Source organism: Mustelus asterias, chromosome 8, assembly GCF_964213995.1.
Source record: "Mustelus asterias chromosome 8, sMusAst1.hap1.1, whole genome shotgun sequence".
NCBI lineage: Eukaryota > Metazoa > Chordata > Chondrichthyes > Carcharhiniformes > Triakidae > Mustelus > Mustelus asterias.
The window spans coordinates 81,666,551-81,682,935 of record NC_135808.1 but is presented as its reverse complement, the minus strand read 5'-3'; the positions used below and the strand labels follow the sequence as shown (position 1 = coordinate 81,682,935).

The window sequence follows — 16,385 nt, the reverse complement described above, 5'->3', positions numbered from 1 at the left end:
GATGTGGGTTTCATTGGCTATACCAGCATTTATTTGCCCATCCCTAATTGCCCTTGAGAAGGTGGTGGTGATTGATCCACTTGCATTCTATATGATGTAGGTACAGCGCCGTTAGGAAGGGAATTCCATGATTTTGACCCAGTGACAGCAAAGGAATAGTAATATAATTCTAAATCAGGATGTTGGGTGGCTTGGAGGGGAATTTGCAGCTTGTGATATCCCCATTCATCTACCTTTGTCCTAGAGATCAGAGGTTTGCAAGGTGCTGTTGAAGGAGGCTTAGTGAGTTGCTGCAGTTACATCTTGTAGATGGTATAGATGCTGTCATTGTGCATTAATGGTGGAGGGAGTGAATGTTTAAGGTGGTGATTGGGATGCCAGTCAAGCGGGTTGCTTTGTCCTGTGTGGTGTCAGGATACTTGAGTGTTGTTAGGGCTGCACTTATCTAGGCAAGTGAAGAGTATTCCATAACACTCCTGTTTTGTGCCTTGAAAATGGCTGGCAGGCTTTCAGGAGTCAGGAGGTGGGTTACTCGCCACAGAATTCCCAGCCCCTGACCTGCTCTTGTACCCCAGTATTTATATGGCTGGTCCAGTTCAGTTTCGGATTCAGTATGGGAATTGTGGTTGGATTCTCTCATGTTAGAGGCTGGGGATGGTCGTTGCCTGACAATGTAGCGTGAATATTATTTGCAACTACCAGCCCAAACCTGAATTTTGTCCAGTTCTTGCTGCTAATGAGACACGGACTGCTCAGGTATCTGAGGAATCGTGAATGGTGCTGACCATTGTGCAGTCATCATATGCGAACATCCCTGCCTCTGACCTTATGGTGGAAGGGAAGGTCATTGATGAAGCACCTGATGATGTTTGGGCTAAGGAAACTATCCTGAGAATCTCCTGCAATGAAATCTTGGGCCTGAGATGATCAATCGCCAACATCCACAACATCTTCCTTTGTGCCAAGTGTGACATCAACCAGTGGAGAATTTTCCCCCTGATTCCCATTGACACCAGTTTTTCGCTGTGTAATACTCTTGCAGAGGCCAGTTAAGACTTACCTGGATAGTCACATGAGCAGCCTGGGAATGGAGGGATACAAACGATTGGTCTAGTTGGACCAAGGAGCGGCACAGGCTTGGAGGGCCGAAGGGCCTGTTTCCTGTGCTGTACTGTTCTTTGTTCTTTGTTCTGTCACCATTCCCCTTTCATGTGCATAAAGTCGCACTCGGCGGCTACAGTGTACAAGTCAAACCCCGGAGTCCTTCGACTGTTGATTTAAAGTGGGAAACCAGACATCCAAGATAAATCAAGTTTGGTGACATTTTAATACAACCTGTGAAGCAGTGGTGTTCTGTTGGCATGCTGGGTACCCGAGAGACTCTGGAGCTTGAATACACGTGACAGTTCGAGGCAGAGGAATACTGAAAGGAGAGATTAAAATCTTGGAAGTGAATCCTTGGTGAAGGCATCCAAGAGAAAGCATTGTTTGGTAGAAGATTCTAAGGCATGTTTTTCGGGAGTGGATTTTGGAAACACTCGTGGAAGCCAGAGTTCCAGTGAGATCAGTTGGATTGTTGTAATAAGCATTAGGGGGGATTTGATGAGAAGTCCACAGAAGTTATATAGAGTTGTGTCAGCCACTTGATTTCAAAGAGTGGTGTATCTGACCACAGTTGGCCTGTTAGTTTATGTGGCCCATGTGCTTACAGAGAACATTATAGTACAAGATATATTTTGTAACTTCTGTTATCCTGTGAATATATATGTGGGGTGAAGGAGTATTGTATTATAGTCAATCTTTTAATGTTTAATAACAATTTTCTTTTGTTAAAAGTTATTTGACAGTCTTTAAATCTGTTCATTCATGTGTCGAAACAAAAAGTAGAAATCTGTGGCGCTAGGGTTCTACTTTGGGACCTGACTGTCCAGTAGTAACATCAGTTGGGATTGTAACATGGCAAATACCACTCCCTCAAATGGATTACCTGGCCATTATGACATTGGTGATTGTGGAAGATTGCTGAGCACAAATTAGTTGCTGTGTTTCCTGCATGACAACAGTGACTACACTTCAAAAATACTTAGCTCTAAAGTCCTTTGAGATTTCTGGTTGTTATGCAAAGTGCTATATTAAAGGCAAGTCTTTCTCTTTTTTTTCCTCTGAACTTTAAATCAGTGGAATTTGTACTTCCAAAGATTTCATTTCATTGTTAGTATATTCCTTGTAATGCAGCATTTTTCTTTCAAATGTAATTCAGTTAAGTTGCGCTTGTCTATGATGACATGCTGAGGAAAATATCAGAGTTAGAGAGGATAAGCAATGTAATAAGCAATCTTTATTGTTTGTGTAATTTTTACTGAGTATATTTTTGTTCTCTTTCCTTCCACCATTTTTCCTCCCCAGAAAGGTCTGATTACCTGGGCAAAACAAATTATGCAAAGCAGTTACCTGATAAATGGACACTTTATAGAACCAGAGAGCATATTAGGGGAAGGATTGGTATGGAAACTCAATAATATTTTGGATTTGTTCCTTTTTAAAAGTGCATTTAATATAACCTATCTAAGAGTTGCTGACCAAAATAGGCTATTTTCCTGTTCCTTTTAATATTTATAACTTATAACAGTTTCTCCACTATCATCTAGTTGGGTGGGATTGCACGTGTCTGGTTCTATTCATATCCATCTACTCATGGCCAGAGGACCATTGCAAGTTCTGTTCTGATTCCTATTCTGTTCCTATACTGATGCCTCCCAAGGATCTCTCCTGTTTCTCATTCATGTACTGCTATATGGCTACAACATCCAAAAGCACAGCATCAGTTTTCATATGTATGAAAATACCTGAGTCTACGTTGTCAGACAGCAGAAATTTCCTACAACCTAATATTAGAAAGCCTGAAGCTTCTGTTTTCAGTCACGCTGTACACTACATTTTTTTATTCAGTCAAGGATTGAGGCGTCATTAGCTAGGGCAGTATTCATTGCCCATCTTAATTGCCCATAAGAAGGTGGTTGTGAGCTGCCTTCTTGAACTGCCTCAGTCTGTGTGGTATAGTTACACCCACAGTGCTGTTAGGGAGTGAGTTTCAGGATTTTGTCCCGGACAGTGAAGGAACAATGATATATTTCCAAGTCAGAATGATGAGTAACTTGAAAGGGAACTTCCATGTGGTGATGATGTTCCCATGTATCTGCTGCCGTTGTCCTTCTAGATGGTAGTGGTCATGGGGTTTGGAAGGTGCAATCTGAAGAATCCTTTGTAGTCCTGCACCTTATGGATGGTACACACAGTTGCTACTATGCGTCGGTGATGTAGGGAGTGAATGTTTTGGAAGGGATGCCTGTCAAGCAGGCTGTGTTGTCCTGGATTGTGTCAAGCTTCTTCACTGTTGTTGGGGCTGCATTCTTCTAGGCAAGTGGAGAGAATTCCATCACACTCCTGATTAGTGCCCGTAGATTGTAGACAGGCCTTTTCAGGAATCAGGAGGTGAATTACCTACCTTGTCTCTGACCTGCTTTTGCAACCATAGTATTTATATGGCTAGTCCAGTTTAATTTCTGGTCAGTGGTACCCCACAGGATATTGATAGTGGGGGAATTCAGTGAGGATATCAAGTATGTTTTCCCTCCTTGTTAGATCCCTCACCACCGACCACAGACCCAGTCTAGCGGCACAGTGGTTAGCACTACTGCCTCACAGCGCCAGAACTCGGGTTTAATTCCAGCCTTGGATGACTGTCTGTGTGGAGTTTGCATATTCTCCCCGTGTCTGAATAGGTTTCCTCCGGGTCCTCCAATTTCCTCCCACAGTCCAAAGATGTGTAGGTTAGGTGGATTGCCATGGCAAATGCGTGGGGTTAAGAGGATAGGGTGGAGGGGAGGGCTGGGTGGGATGTTCTTTTGGAGAGTTGGTGCAAACTCGATGGGCCGGATGGCCTCTTTCTGCATTATAGATTCTATGTCCTTTGCGACTTGACCAGCTCGGTCAGTTGCTGAGCCACTCTTGATGATGGACATTGAATTCCCCCACCCAGTGTATACCTGACCTGGGGCTTTGTCTGTACGGTAAAATTACTGTCAGGCCATTGCTTGATTAGTCTGTGAGACAGCTCTCCCAGTTTTGCCACAAGTGCCAGAAATTTGTAAGGAGGACTTTGCAGTCAACAGGGCTGGGTTTGCCTTCTTCGTTTCCGGTGCCTAGGTTGATGTCAAATTTTCTGACGGTTTCATACAATTGAGTGGCTTACTAGGCCATTTCAGAAGGCATTTAAGAGTCAACCACATTTCATAGCCACAATTCCCATCTTTGTCCTTTGCAACTGTTGAGAGCTGAACCAGACTGTTCAGAATCTCAGAGTCATATTTGATCCTGAGATGAGCTGCCAACTATATATCCACAGCTGCACTAAGCTTGCCTCTGCATCATCACTCAATTCTGTTCTTACCTCAACTCATCTGCTGAAACACTCATCCATGTTTTTAATAGCTACAGGCTTGACTATTCCTATGCATTCCTGGCTGACGTCTCACATTCAACCATTCATAAACTTGAGGCCAGCCAAAACAGCGTTACCCTTGTCCTAACTCTCAAATCCTGTTTTCCCCATCACTCCTGTCCTTGACTCTACATGGGCTCCTGGTTATGCCCTAATTTTAAACTTCTCATCCTTGTTTGCAAATTCTCCATAGTTTTGCCTTCCTATTTCTGTAATCTCCTCTAGCCCTCCCACCCTCCGATGTATATCTGGCTTCTTGAGCATTCCAAACTTGGGGATATGTTACAACTTTAAAACGCTAAATAAATGCAGGCTGTTGTTGTCGTTATCCAATCTTTTAAAGTTTTAAAAGTATAGAGTCATAGAGGTTTACAGCATGGAAATAGGTCCTTCGGCCCAACTTGTCCATGCCGCCCTTTTTTTTTGAACCCCTAAGCTAGTCCCAATTGCCCGCATTTGGCCCATATCCCTCTATACCCATCTTACCCATGTAACTGTCTAAACGCTTTTTAAAAGACAAAATTGTATCCGCCTCTACTACTACCTCTGGCAACTTGTTCCAGACACTCACCGCCCTCTGCGTGGAAAAAATTGCCCCTCTGGACCCTTTTGTATCTCTCCCCTCTGACCTTAAACCTATGCCCTCTAGTATCTTATCTTCAAACAGTATTATTTGTGCACAATTTACCAAAATCCTAATGTATTGAAGTGAATTTAATTTATTATGTGTGCAGTTTGTTGATCTTTAAATTGCCACTGAATTTTCTTTTGTTTTTATTACTTCCACAGAAGAAGAAAGCACCAGCGGAAGTCCAGTTCCTGACGGCTCCTGTTAGTTCTGAATACTAAGTTTCATTTATTTGTTCATCTGACCAGTAATACATGTTTAAGTGTGGTTATTTTCTTTGTTAATTGACATTGAACATTTCAACGTGTGGATTTTGTTTTATTTTTCATTATTTTGCAAAGGAATTTTTAACAGTTCGCAGGTTCTGCGCTAATTAAATAGAATGATTATTAAACCTTGTATATTGTTTATACACACACTAGTAAGGGTATGATGCAATATGAAAGGAATGTTAGAAAAACTGTCAAGCAAAATTTATGCTGTTTGATGTATTTATAATTTTCATAACTGAAAACAAGCAACTCAGCTATACCCCAATAAAACATACCAGCCTAGAAAATGTTACTAATGAAAAGCAAAGAAACGGCAAATACTGAAAATCTGAAACAAAACAGAAAATACTGAAAGCATGGGGTAGGTCAGTCAGCATCTAGTGGTCACCAAAAGACTTTTGACAGTTTGGTCCACACTAAGGAATGGTGTGTTAGCCAAGGTAAAATGGGAGTTTCTGATTCACCACCATATTTGCCAGAGTCCAGCTTAATCATGTGGGAGCCTCATTACTACATGCAAATTGAGTTCCTATGATATAAGTAGGGTGATGATTCAATTTCAGGGGATAACTAGGTGGAGCACACACGCTAAGCACCCGTCTCCTAAGTTATACAGGGCAGTGAAATGGAAGATGCCCCAAAAAGCGAAGTGTAAAACATCTTTTGTGGGACGTAGAAAAGCAGGAGCGTTCCTTTGGGCTCCAGCTAAATATTCTCTGCCTCGTGCAGTACTGGTTCATCATCTTCCCCCGTACCTCCCTGCCTGACAGCTCGGCTGGTCTCCAATCTGCTTGATATTGCACAACAACGTGTTTATATAATGCGAAGCCTAGACAGCATGATGTGGTGATGAGGCCTGGACCACTAAATAGCCAGCCAACAGGAATGAGTAGCTGGGACAGCTGATGCACCTGTCTTAACTATACAAGAGTTATATCTATACTGTTCTTTACAGTATTATGATGAACAGCACTGTCCAAAATGTTAACCTGCCTCTCTTCTGGTATTCTATAGGTACTGACTACCTTCTGTGTGTTATTGGCATGTTCCAGCTTTACATTAAAATTACTTTTAAAACAATATATTACTGTACAATGCACTGCAACTGGCTTATGAATGAATGTGTATTTTGTTTTAAGGTTGCTATCGCTGATGGTGAACTTGGTGCTTTAATTGAAGACTGCGGCAGCTCTGTTACAGTGAGAGGTACTGTCCGCTGCAGAGCTTATCTCCATGGCAGTAAAGCAAAAGTAAAAGATGCCATACAGGTACAGAACTTGATTTGTACTCTGAGAAAGGAGTTTCTTCAACTAAAACATTCTCAACAACATAAATATAAACAAGCTCTTCTGTATTTTTAATTTGTTGTTAGGTGTAATGTAAATTTATATCCCAAATCCTTTGGACTTGGGTGATGGAAGTATGTAGTTTACACAGATTCATTTTACAACCAGAATAGTTATTCTCTAAGTGGAGATGCACAAAAGCTTTACATTGATCATATTCAAAAGAACATTTCCACCACATTTTGCATTAGAATTTTCTAAGCCAATTCTTTTATTATATTGCACATACCATGGATATACCAGAAAGAAGATAAAAGTTATTTGCTTTTCTATTCTGTTCATTTGCCAATATTCTTTGGTGCAAGTGTAAACTTATGAACTCTTGGCCATAAAAGAGAAGTAGGAGTAGCTGAAAACAAAGACTACATTACCCTTATTTAGTTTCTGTTTTTCTAATTTTGAAGAAGGTCTCCTGTCTGGACTTTGTTTCCTGTATCCACATGTACAGAACACCAATCCTCTATTGCCTGTTGCTAAATTACAATTTGATGATTTATGAAAATTAGACAGAATAGAAAGAGGCAAAGCTTAAGGGAACTCCACATTAGGTACAAACATCGGTCTATTTGTAACCTACCTCTACACTGACATTTTTCCAGCAACCTGATGAGCGTAATCAGGTGTGAATTGTAAATGCTATTATATCCATCTTCCGAAAGGAAAGATGGATATATATCCTGGAATTCTACCGACCCGCCCGCCACGGAATAGGAGCGGGCAAGGGGCGGACAGCGGAAATGTTCGTTGACCTCAGGTGGAATTTTCTGGTCTCGGGTTGAACAAGACTGTAAAATCCCGCCCATAGTGTAAATGCGTTTTTGAGAATTCAACACTAAATGGGAATCATTGCAAAGCTTTTCTGGGGCTACCATGAATACTAGAAATAAATGGGACATTTTCCGAATGGTAGGCAATGATTAGTGGGATACCGCAGAATCGGTGCAGGACCCCAGCTATTCACAATATATATTTATGATTTAGAGGCGGGAACTAAATATAATATCTCCAAATTTGCAAACAACACAAAGCTGGGTGGGAGGGTGAGCTGTGAGGAGGATGCAGAGATGCTTCAGTGTGATGTGGACAAGCTGTGTGAGTGGGCAAATGCACGGCATATGCTGTATAATGTGGATCAATGTGAGGTTATCCACTTTGGTAGCAAAAACAGGTTATTATCTAAATGGCTATAAATTAAGAGAAGGGAATGTGCAAGAAGACCTGGGTGACCTTGGATACCAGTCACTGAAGGTAAGTATGCGATAAAGAAGGCAAATGATACGTTGACCTTCATAACGAGAGGCTTCAAGTTCTAGAGCAGGGATGTCTTGCTGCAATTATATAGGGCCTTGGTGAGGCCACACATGGAATAGTACAGTTTTTGTTCCCTTCTCTGGGGAAGGATGTTCTTGCTATGGAGGGAGTGCACAGAATGTTTACTGGACTGATTTCTGGGATGGTGGAACTGAAATATGAGGAGAGATTGAGTCGGTTAGGATTATATTTGCAGCAGTTTAAAAGAATGAGGGGGATCTCTTAGAAACCTATAAAATTCTAACAGGGAAAGATGCAGGAAGGGTGTTATTAATGATGGAGGTGTCCAGGACCAGGGGTCATTGTCTAAGAATGTGGAGTAAACCTTTTAAGGACAGAGATGAGGAGAAATCTCTTCATACAGATAGTGTTAAGCCTGTGGAACTTGCTACCACAGAAAGCTTACCTTCAGGCCAAAACATGTTTTCAAGAAGGAGATATAGTTCCTGGGGTGAAGGGAATCAAAGGGGGCGGGGGGTGGTGGGATTGAGTTGGATGATCAGCCATGATCATAATGGTGGAGCAGGCTGGAAGGGTTGAATGGCCTATACCTGTTCCTATTTTCTATGTTTCCATGTTGTGATATCCCAATTTTCAGAGATTTTGTCGTCACAGAAATTGTTACTAATGGTCATTAATGACCTTGCATCCATCATAAGTTCAGATGTGGCGATGTTCACTGATGATTGCAGTGTCCATTTCCATTAACAGCTCCTCAAATAATGCAGCAACCTGTACCCACACGCAGCAAGACCTGATACCACTCAGGCCTGGGCTGATAAGTGGCAAATAAGATTCCTGCCACACAAGTGCCAGGCATTGACCATTTCCAACAAGGTAGCATCTAATCACCTCTCCTTGGCGATCAACAGCTGAGCACCACCACCATCAACATTCTGAGAGTAACCATTGAGCAAAACCTGAACTAGATTAGCCATATAAATGCAAACGCAGGTCAGAGGTTGGGTATTCTATGGTGACTAACTCCTGTCCTGACTCACCAAGCCTTGCCATCACCTACAAGGCACAAATCAGAAGCATGATGGCATATCCTCCACTTAACCTGGCTGAGTACAGCTCCAGCAACACTCAAGAAACGTAACACTGTCCAGGCTCAAGTAGTCCACTTGATAGACGCCCCATTCACCACCTTAAACATCATTCCCTCCACCACCAGCATACCGTAGCTGCAGTATGTATCATACACAGGATTCATTGCAGCAACTCAGTAAGGCTCCTTCAGCAGCACCTTCCACGACAGCCAACCGCCTAGAAGAACATGGGCAGCAAAGACGTGGGAAGACTAAAATCTGCAAGTCTCACATTATCATGACTTAGAAATTTATTGTCAGTCTTTCATCATTATTGGGCCAAAAACCTGGACCTCCCTAGCTAACAGCATTGCAGGTGTTCCTATGCCATATAGATTGAAAAGATTCAGGAATCAGACTCACCAACAGGGCAATTAGCGATGGGCAATAAATGCTGGCCTTGTCAGCAATGCTCAAATTCCATAAACAAAAAAAAGAGCCCCTTGTTTCCTTCACAAACTTCAGTGAAACCTTTCCACATATATTCATAAGCTCTTCCATAATATCCATACATTTCTGTTGGAAACATTCTCCTTAAACATAGTAAGACTAACCACTCGGATGACGAATTTCCCCACCATGAGATATGCATCTGCTTTTAAACCAAATAAAACTAAAGGATGGTAAAAGACAGAAAACGAGACAATCCTGGGTAAATTTAGCATCCTATAAACCTCCGATAAGATGCCTCAACAGGATGCTGAGTATCTATCATTCCTCTGGATAAAATTTAGCATGCAGCTTTCTACCATTGATAAACTCCTGTCTGTCAGAGCACTTGAACTGATCGAGCATACATTTGGAAAAAGAATTTGCAATGCACGCTGTTGAATCCATAGTTTCATCCTCAGTGTGGATTGGGAAAGCTGTATGATACATTTTCTAGAGGTCTTAGATTTAAAAAAATCTCATCCTTGCAAACTAGACGGCGTCAAATTTTTACCTTCATAGGAGAAGCCTGAATTTCCACTTTCATGGTGTATTGGGAAATTGCTGCGCATCAACAAATAATGTTGCTGTGCATCCGAAAGCAAGAGCTCCACACACATTCAAGGGATCAAGGATAAATGTTCCAAATCGACTGCTTGAACATCTAAAGTACCTCAAGTTGTTAATAAATGAATCGAAGTTTCACTTAGCATTATCAGCCTACACAAACGTTCTGGCTTAAGTTATCAGATGTAACGTCATTCAAAACTTATTGTCCAACTTGGCCTTTGAAAAACACCTGGTAATTACTAATCAACTGTGAGAAGTCACAGTGCTATTCTTTGTCACATTTGTAAGTACAACAATTAAATAAGACCATGTAATCGCCATGGACAAAACTTTAAAGTATTTTAAGGCATAATTCAACATGTCTGCCCCTACAAAAATATAAACACTCTAATGGTTGATGAGCTTCACACATGATTTTATGCTATTCTCAGTTACCACAAACAAAACGTTCATTCACGTTTAATTGTAAAATAAATTTCAAGACTTATTCAACTGCAAGACTTGCTTTATGTTCTACTTTCTTCATTTTCTAAACATAACTCAGTTAACGTTAGGTGATTTTGTTTCCAGAAAAAGAGGATTAATATAAAGGTTGTATTGTGGTATGATGCTTGCTATTTGATCTGATTGCAATATTTTGGTTTGTATGCACAGAATAACAGATGAACTTCATTAAGTGTGCTATTGTTTTGTCAAAAAATCAAGTATGGTGTATTCCCTATAATGGCAATTCGGCTGTAACAGCTAATCATACCAAACACTCTTTTACCAGGCACTAAAGAGAGATGTGCTGAACACTGTGTTTATCCGCTGTCAAATGGTATTTGAGGAGCAAATTCTGAACAAAAATGTTGGTAAGTAACTGATAACCCATTGATTTCTCCCACCTTCTTTAATAATGTCAGACTCTAACATTTTATTTGGTTGTGTGACCAGAATAATACTTAGGAATTGTAATAATTAGGGATGAGCAATAAATGCTGGCCTAGCCAGATATGCCCATATCCCATGAATTAATTTAAAAAAGTCTGATCAACAGCTGAAGTTTTACTATTGCATTGTCTGCTTAACATTAATGTCATCAGTGAATTATTAGGCACTTCACATTTTATAAGTTTGCTGCTCTTCATTTCCCAGTATTTGATGTCCTGGTATAGAAACAGTTGTTTAAGGAGTGATTTTTTGCCATGCTCTGATGGATAGTGCAGATACTATCCCTTTTCAGTTGTAACATGCTTAATTGATGAAAGACGTGAACTTTCAACAGTAGCGAACTAGCTCTGGAATATTCCCTGACTCATTAATGAAAGGCTTGGAGGATGTCATATGGTTACTGGATGTCATATGGTTACTATGCATCTAGTTCAAAATAACTCTGCAAGTCAGTGTCCCAACAGCTAAGACAGCCACAGCTTACCAAGCAATGAGAAGTTTACCATCAATGTGTGGTAAATTATGCTATTCTAGATAATTCATCTCTAGTCGGTCTGTACAGCTTAGATATTGCCAAGCAGTTCGTATGCTCTCCAAATTCATATGAGTGTTGTGTATCTTTACTGGGAGAAATTGTCTGCTGTATTTCAAGCAAGCAAAAGCTCAAACTTTGAAGGTTTCTGCAATAAGAAGAGGGAATGCTCAGCACATTTGCAGCATCAGCAGAGAGAAATTGACCAAACATTTCAGGCTGATGACCTTTTGTAAGAATTGTTCTGATGAAAGAGTCATCAACTTGAAACGTTAGTGCTGCTTTTTTCTCTCCACAAATGCTGTCTGACCTATTGAACATTTCAAGCATTTCCTGTTTTTATTTTAGATTTCCAGCATCTGCAGTATTTTACTTCTGAATTTCTTAGCAGGTGATTTGGAACTCTTAAACATAGGACTTAGTATGCATCAGACACTAGTCTAACCAGAAAAAAAACAAGAATCGCATAGCCCCAAAGGTGCACTTGCTGGAAATGCAGTTAGATGAATCTAGATAATTTGCAAAAAGTAAACCATATAAAGTATATCACTTCTCGGCCTTTTGGCTAAGAGCAAGCACAAGATGGGGTGTAATGCTTTATCTTGTCAGCTTGGATCTTGTTTGTCTCTCTTATAGGGACCTTGAATTGCATTAAATTGGATTTTGAATTTAGTTTCAGGAGCAATCAAGAAATGGATTTGGGTTTGCCCAGTCCATTCTGAACATTGGCTTAAGGATGGAGTAAAACAAAATTTAAAAATCATATAAAGTATATACAGATGTTTTTAAACATGATTTTATTTACAATACTACTCACAATATAAAAACACGTATTTACCTATGCTTGCGGGAGACGGTGGTGGGGCTGCCAAGTGTGCGTTGGAACAGTTGGATCTCTAGATAATGAGGTGTGGATGAGGATTTGAGCAGCCTGTGAGCTGAAACAGGGAAAATCAACCAGTGTTACGGACGTAGAAATTAGTGCTCTTAGTGATGGTGTAAATATGAAGTCAATAGCTCACCATAGTACCATTGTGACACCAAGATTGCAAACAAACTAGTTTAATTTCAGATTGTTACTAGGGAGAGGAAAGGAGTGAGTGCATAGGGAATAGTATTTGGAACGAGTACTGCAAACAATATTTTTTTTAATTCATGGGATGTGGGAGTCACTGGCGAGCCTGGTATTTATTGCCTATCCCTAATTGCCCTTGAGAAGGTGTTGATCAGCTGTCTACTTGAACTGCTGCAGTCCATGTGGTGTAGATACACCCACAGTGCTGGTAGGGAGGGAGTTCCAGGATTTTGATCCAGTGACAGTGAAGGAAGGGCGATATATTTCTGAGTCAGGATGGTGAATGGCTCAGAGGTGAACCTCCAGGTGGTGGTGTTCCCATGTATCTGCTGTATTTGTCCTTCTCGATGGTAGTAGTCGTGAGTTTGCAAGGTGCTGTCTAAGGAGGCTTAGTAAGTTCCTGCTGCCACTGAGCACTGGTGGTGAAGGAAATAATTGCCTGTGGGTGGGGTACTAATACAGCAGGCTGCTTGTCCTTATTGATGTCAGTTTTTTTAGTGTTATTGGATTGGCACAGGAAAATGGTGAGTATTCCATCACACTCCTGACTTGTGTCTTTAGATGCTGGGTAGGCTTTGGGGAGATGAGTTACTCACTACAGGATTCCAAGCCTCTGAACTGCTCTTGTAGTCACATACTCCAGTTCCTTTTCTGGTCAATGGTAATTTCAGGATGTTGGTAGTGAGGGATTTTTGGTTGGTAATTCCATTGAATGTCATGGGACAATGGTTAAATTCTCCTTTGTTGATGAAGATGGTTATTACTTGGCACTTGTGTGAGTCAAATGTTACATGCCAAAGCCTTGATATTGTCTAGGTCTTGCTGCATTTAGGCGTGGACTGCTTCAATATCTGAAAGTCGCGAAGGGTGCTGAATACTCTGCAGTCATCAGCAAACATCCCCACTTCTTACCTTATGATGGAATGAAGGTCATTGGTGAAGCAGCTGAAGATGGTTGGGCCAGGATACTATCCTGAGTAACTCCTGCAGCAGTGATCTCTAACCTTTTTGAACACACGATCACTTTTAGAATCTAAATGCAGCACAAGATCTACCCTTAAATATTTGACTTTACTATAATCCCCAAAAATGTATGTTGTGCATAATACTCAACTATTCTTCGTGTGACACTTCTACTTGCACACAATCTGTGAATGCTGTGAAGTCTGAGTTGTAGTTTGAGATGGCCAGTCTCAAACAGCCCATCAGATGGGCATCTGTGTGTTAAGTGGACTTGATTATTTTCATCTGGGAAAAAGTCAGAGGTATGTGGAACCAAAGTAGGCCTTCACCTTGAGTGCGCAAGATGTCAGAAGAAGGTACTTCCCTGTTTACAAGTCCCCAACAATCTTTGTCCTTTGACCTAGTTTTCATTTTGCATGGTGATGAATTCTACGTCAAGTCTACAGCTTTGTTCAAATACCTGCTGTAATTTTGCTATCAGTTCTCCAATGACCACTTGAAGAAGAGGAATTGAGACAAATATAATGATTTGTTCCATTTGTCTACCTCCAGAAATTGTCTGTTGAATTCCTTTTTCAATTTGTTCAGGTGGTCACAGAATTTGTTTGGGTGGAACACTTTCTGTTTGACCTGTTGTTGAATTTTCTCCAGATTTGGAAAGTGCTCAGTAATTTTGCTGTTTAACTGGGAGGATCACAGGCCCAGTTTTCACTTGAACGCATTCACTGCACTGATCATGTGTGACAAGTCTCTGTTCCTCCCCTTCAGTTTGTGATTCAATTTTGCACTAATGTCTGTAAGAAATGCGAAGTTGAGCAACTACACATTTATTTGGCAGCTCACTGTACGCCTCATTTCTTGATTTAAGAAAGGTGACAATTTCAGGGAGCAGATCTAAAAATCTCTGGAGGACTTTTCCTTGATTTAATCACCTTACATCTGCCTGAGGAATTAGCTCACCATAGATGGCCTCAAGCTCATCAAGTCACGATTTGAACAAGCATTGTTGCAGAGCTTTGGCATGAATTGAGTTGATGATCTTGACAAAAATTGTCATTACATGAGAAAAGTCAGTAACCTTGCTCACCAGCGCCAGTTGGTGGGTAACACAGTGGTAATTGACAAAGGAGGAGAATTCAGGATCATTTCTGCAAAGTGCAACAAAGCCTGCATTGACACCCAGCATTGACAGTGCACCATTCATTGTGATTGAAACCAGTTCCTTGATTGTAATGTTTTTCTCGGTCATGTACCTTCTGAATTTGTTGTAGACATACTCACCTCTTGTCTTCTCTTTGAGTGGCAAAAGACTGAGAAAGTCCTCCTTTGTTGTTGAGTCTTTGAATGCCATGCAAAAGAAAACAATCAGTTAGGCCGTATCCACCATATCTACCGATTCATCAAACTACAGTGAGTAACATTCACATGTTGCTTGATAAGTCTTGTGGTATTTGCTGAGGCACATCCTCAGACAACAGTTCCATCCTTCTGACTGTTAAAGCACCAAGCAGCATGCTCTTGATGGCTGATGTAATTTTGTTTTTGTTTTTCAAGTCTTTGAACAAGGTGTCGGCAGCAACCGTCAGAGTCTCCTTGATGACTTTGCTATTGGGTTTCTTATGTTTCACCAGCGGATGGCTAATGCGAAAAGACACCTCTGGGCTATCCTTGCCCTTAGTGACTGCTGAGCTTTCAAAATTTCTTTTAACTACCCAACCTTTTTTGCATGAATCACGCTGTTTAAAGGGAAATTTTCTTTTAATTTTACATGTATTGTCTTGTGATGCCATTCCAAGTTACCTCTTTTACTCTGCTACACTCTAGTGACAAATGCTCTTGTCTTTGATTAACTTGTTAAAAGAAATTCACTTTCCCATTCTTGCTGGAAATGGTAGGTTTTTGCCCTCTTGGATGTCACTGGCTCCTCACTTGTCATTTTGGCTTTAGAAAATTAATCTTAGCAACATGAAAAATGAAAGGCCCAGTTTATTCTAAGTTTCAGGCAATGAGCTGACAACTGGACAATGGCCGCAGCAGTTCATTGGTGGACATTTAGTTCATTTAAACATAATGAATTTCTGATTGGTCTGTGTGCCGACATTTAGCTCATTTTCTTTTAACTCTGCAGCACTCTGCATTGTAACCCATGACCGCCACAGAATCTGGGCTTTTCCCACTCTCTTTTATACTTTTTAAATGTTAAGATTGACTGTTGAAGACTAGGATCGACTTTCTTGATTGTGGTCGACTGGTTGGAGTGATGTCCTATAGTGATGTCGTGAAACTGAGATGATGGATCTCTAACAACCACAACCATCTTTCTTTGTGCAAGGTATGACTCCAACTAGCAGAGAATTTTCCCTCTGATTTCCATTGATTGCAGTTTTGCTAGGAATCCTTGATGCCAGACCCAGTTGAATGCTGCCTTGATGTCAAGGGCAGTCACTCTCACCTCTCCTCTCACAATGACTTCACTGATCCCAGTACTTAATCAGAGGACATTTCTGCACATCCAGTACTGGTTCACAGATGAGCAGTCTGATAATTTAGCAATGGAGGAGTAATCAAGAGATGGTGATGAGGTAGAGCTGTGTGCTGTCACCTTACACATGAAAGTCAAAGCCCTACATGTAGATGAGAAATGGGAAAGAACCAAGGATAGATCTTTGGGGACATGAGAGGTAATGGTACAAGAGCTGGAAGAGTAAGTATTTATCTGGCTCTGATCAGATAA

General features: G+C 40.9%; 1 protein-coding gene across 6 annotated transcripts in view; it reads left to right on the top strand.

Annotated features, from left to right (window-relative positions):
* The window catches only part of odr4 (odr-4 GPCR localization factor homolog), a 97,813-nt gene that overhangs the window by 48,756 nt on the left and 32,672 nt on the right, over positions 1–16,385 (top strand). For 5 of the 6 annotated variants that reach the window (XM_078218343.1, XM_078218344.1, XM_078218346.1 and 2 more), the window contains 4 exons: positions 2,407–2,502; positions 5,291–5,332; positions 6,541–6,669; positions 10,921–11,002. In XM_078218343.1, the coding sequence (XP_078074469.1) occupies positions 2,407–2,502; positions 5,291–5,332; positions 6,541–6,669; positions 10,921–11,002 (349 nt within the window). The remainder of the gene's footprint in view (positions 1–2,406; positions 2,503–5,290; positions 5,333–6,540; positions 6,670–10,920; positions 11,003–16,385) is intronic. The other variant, XM_078218348.1, reaches the window with a different exon arrangement.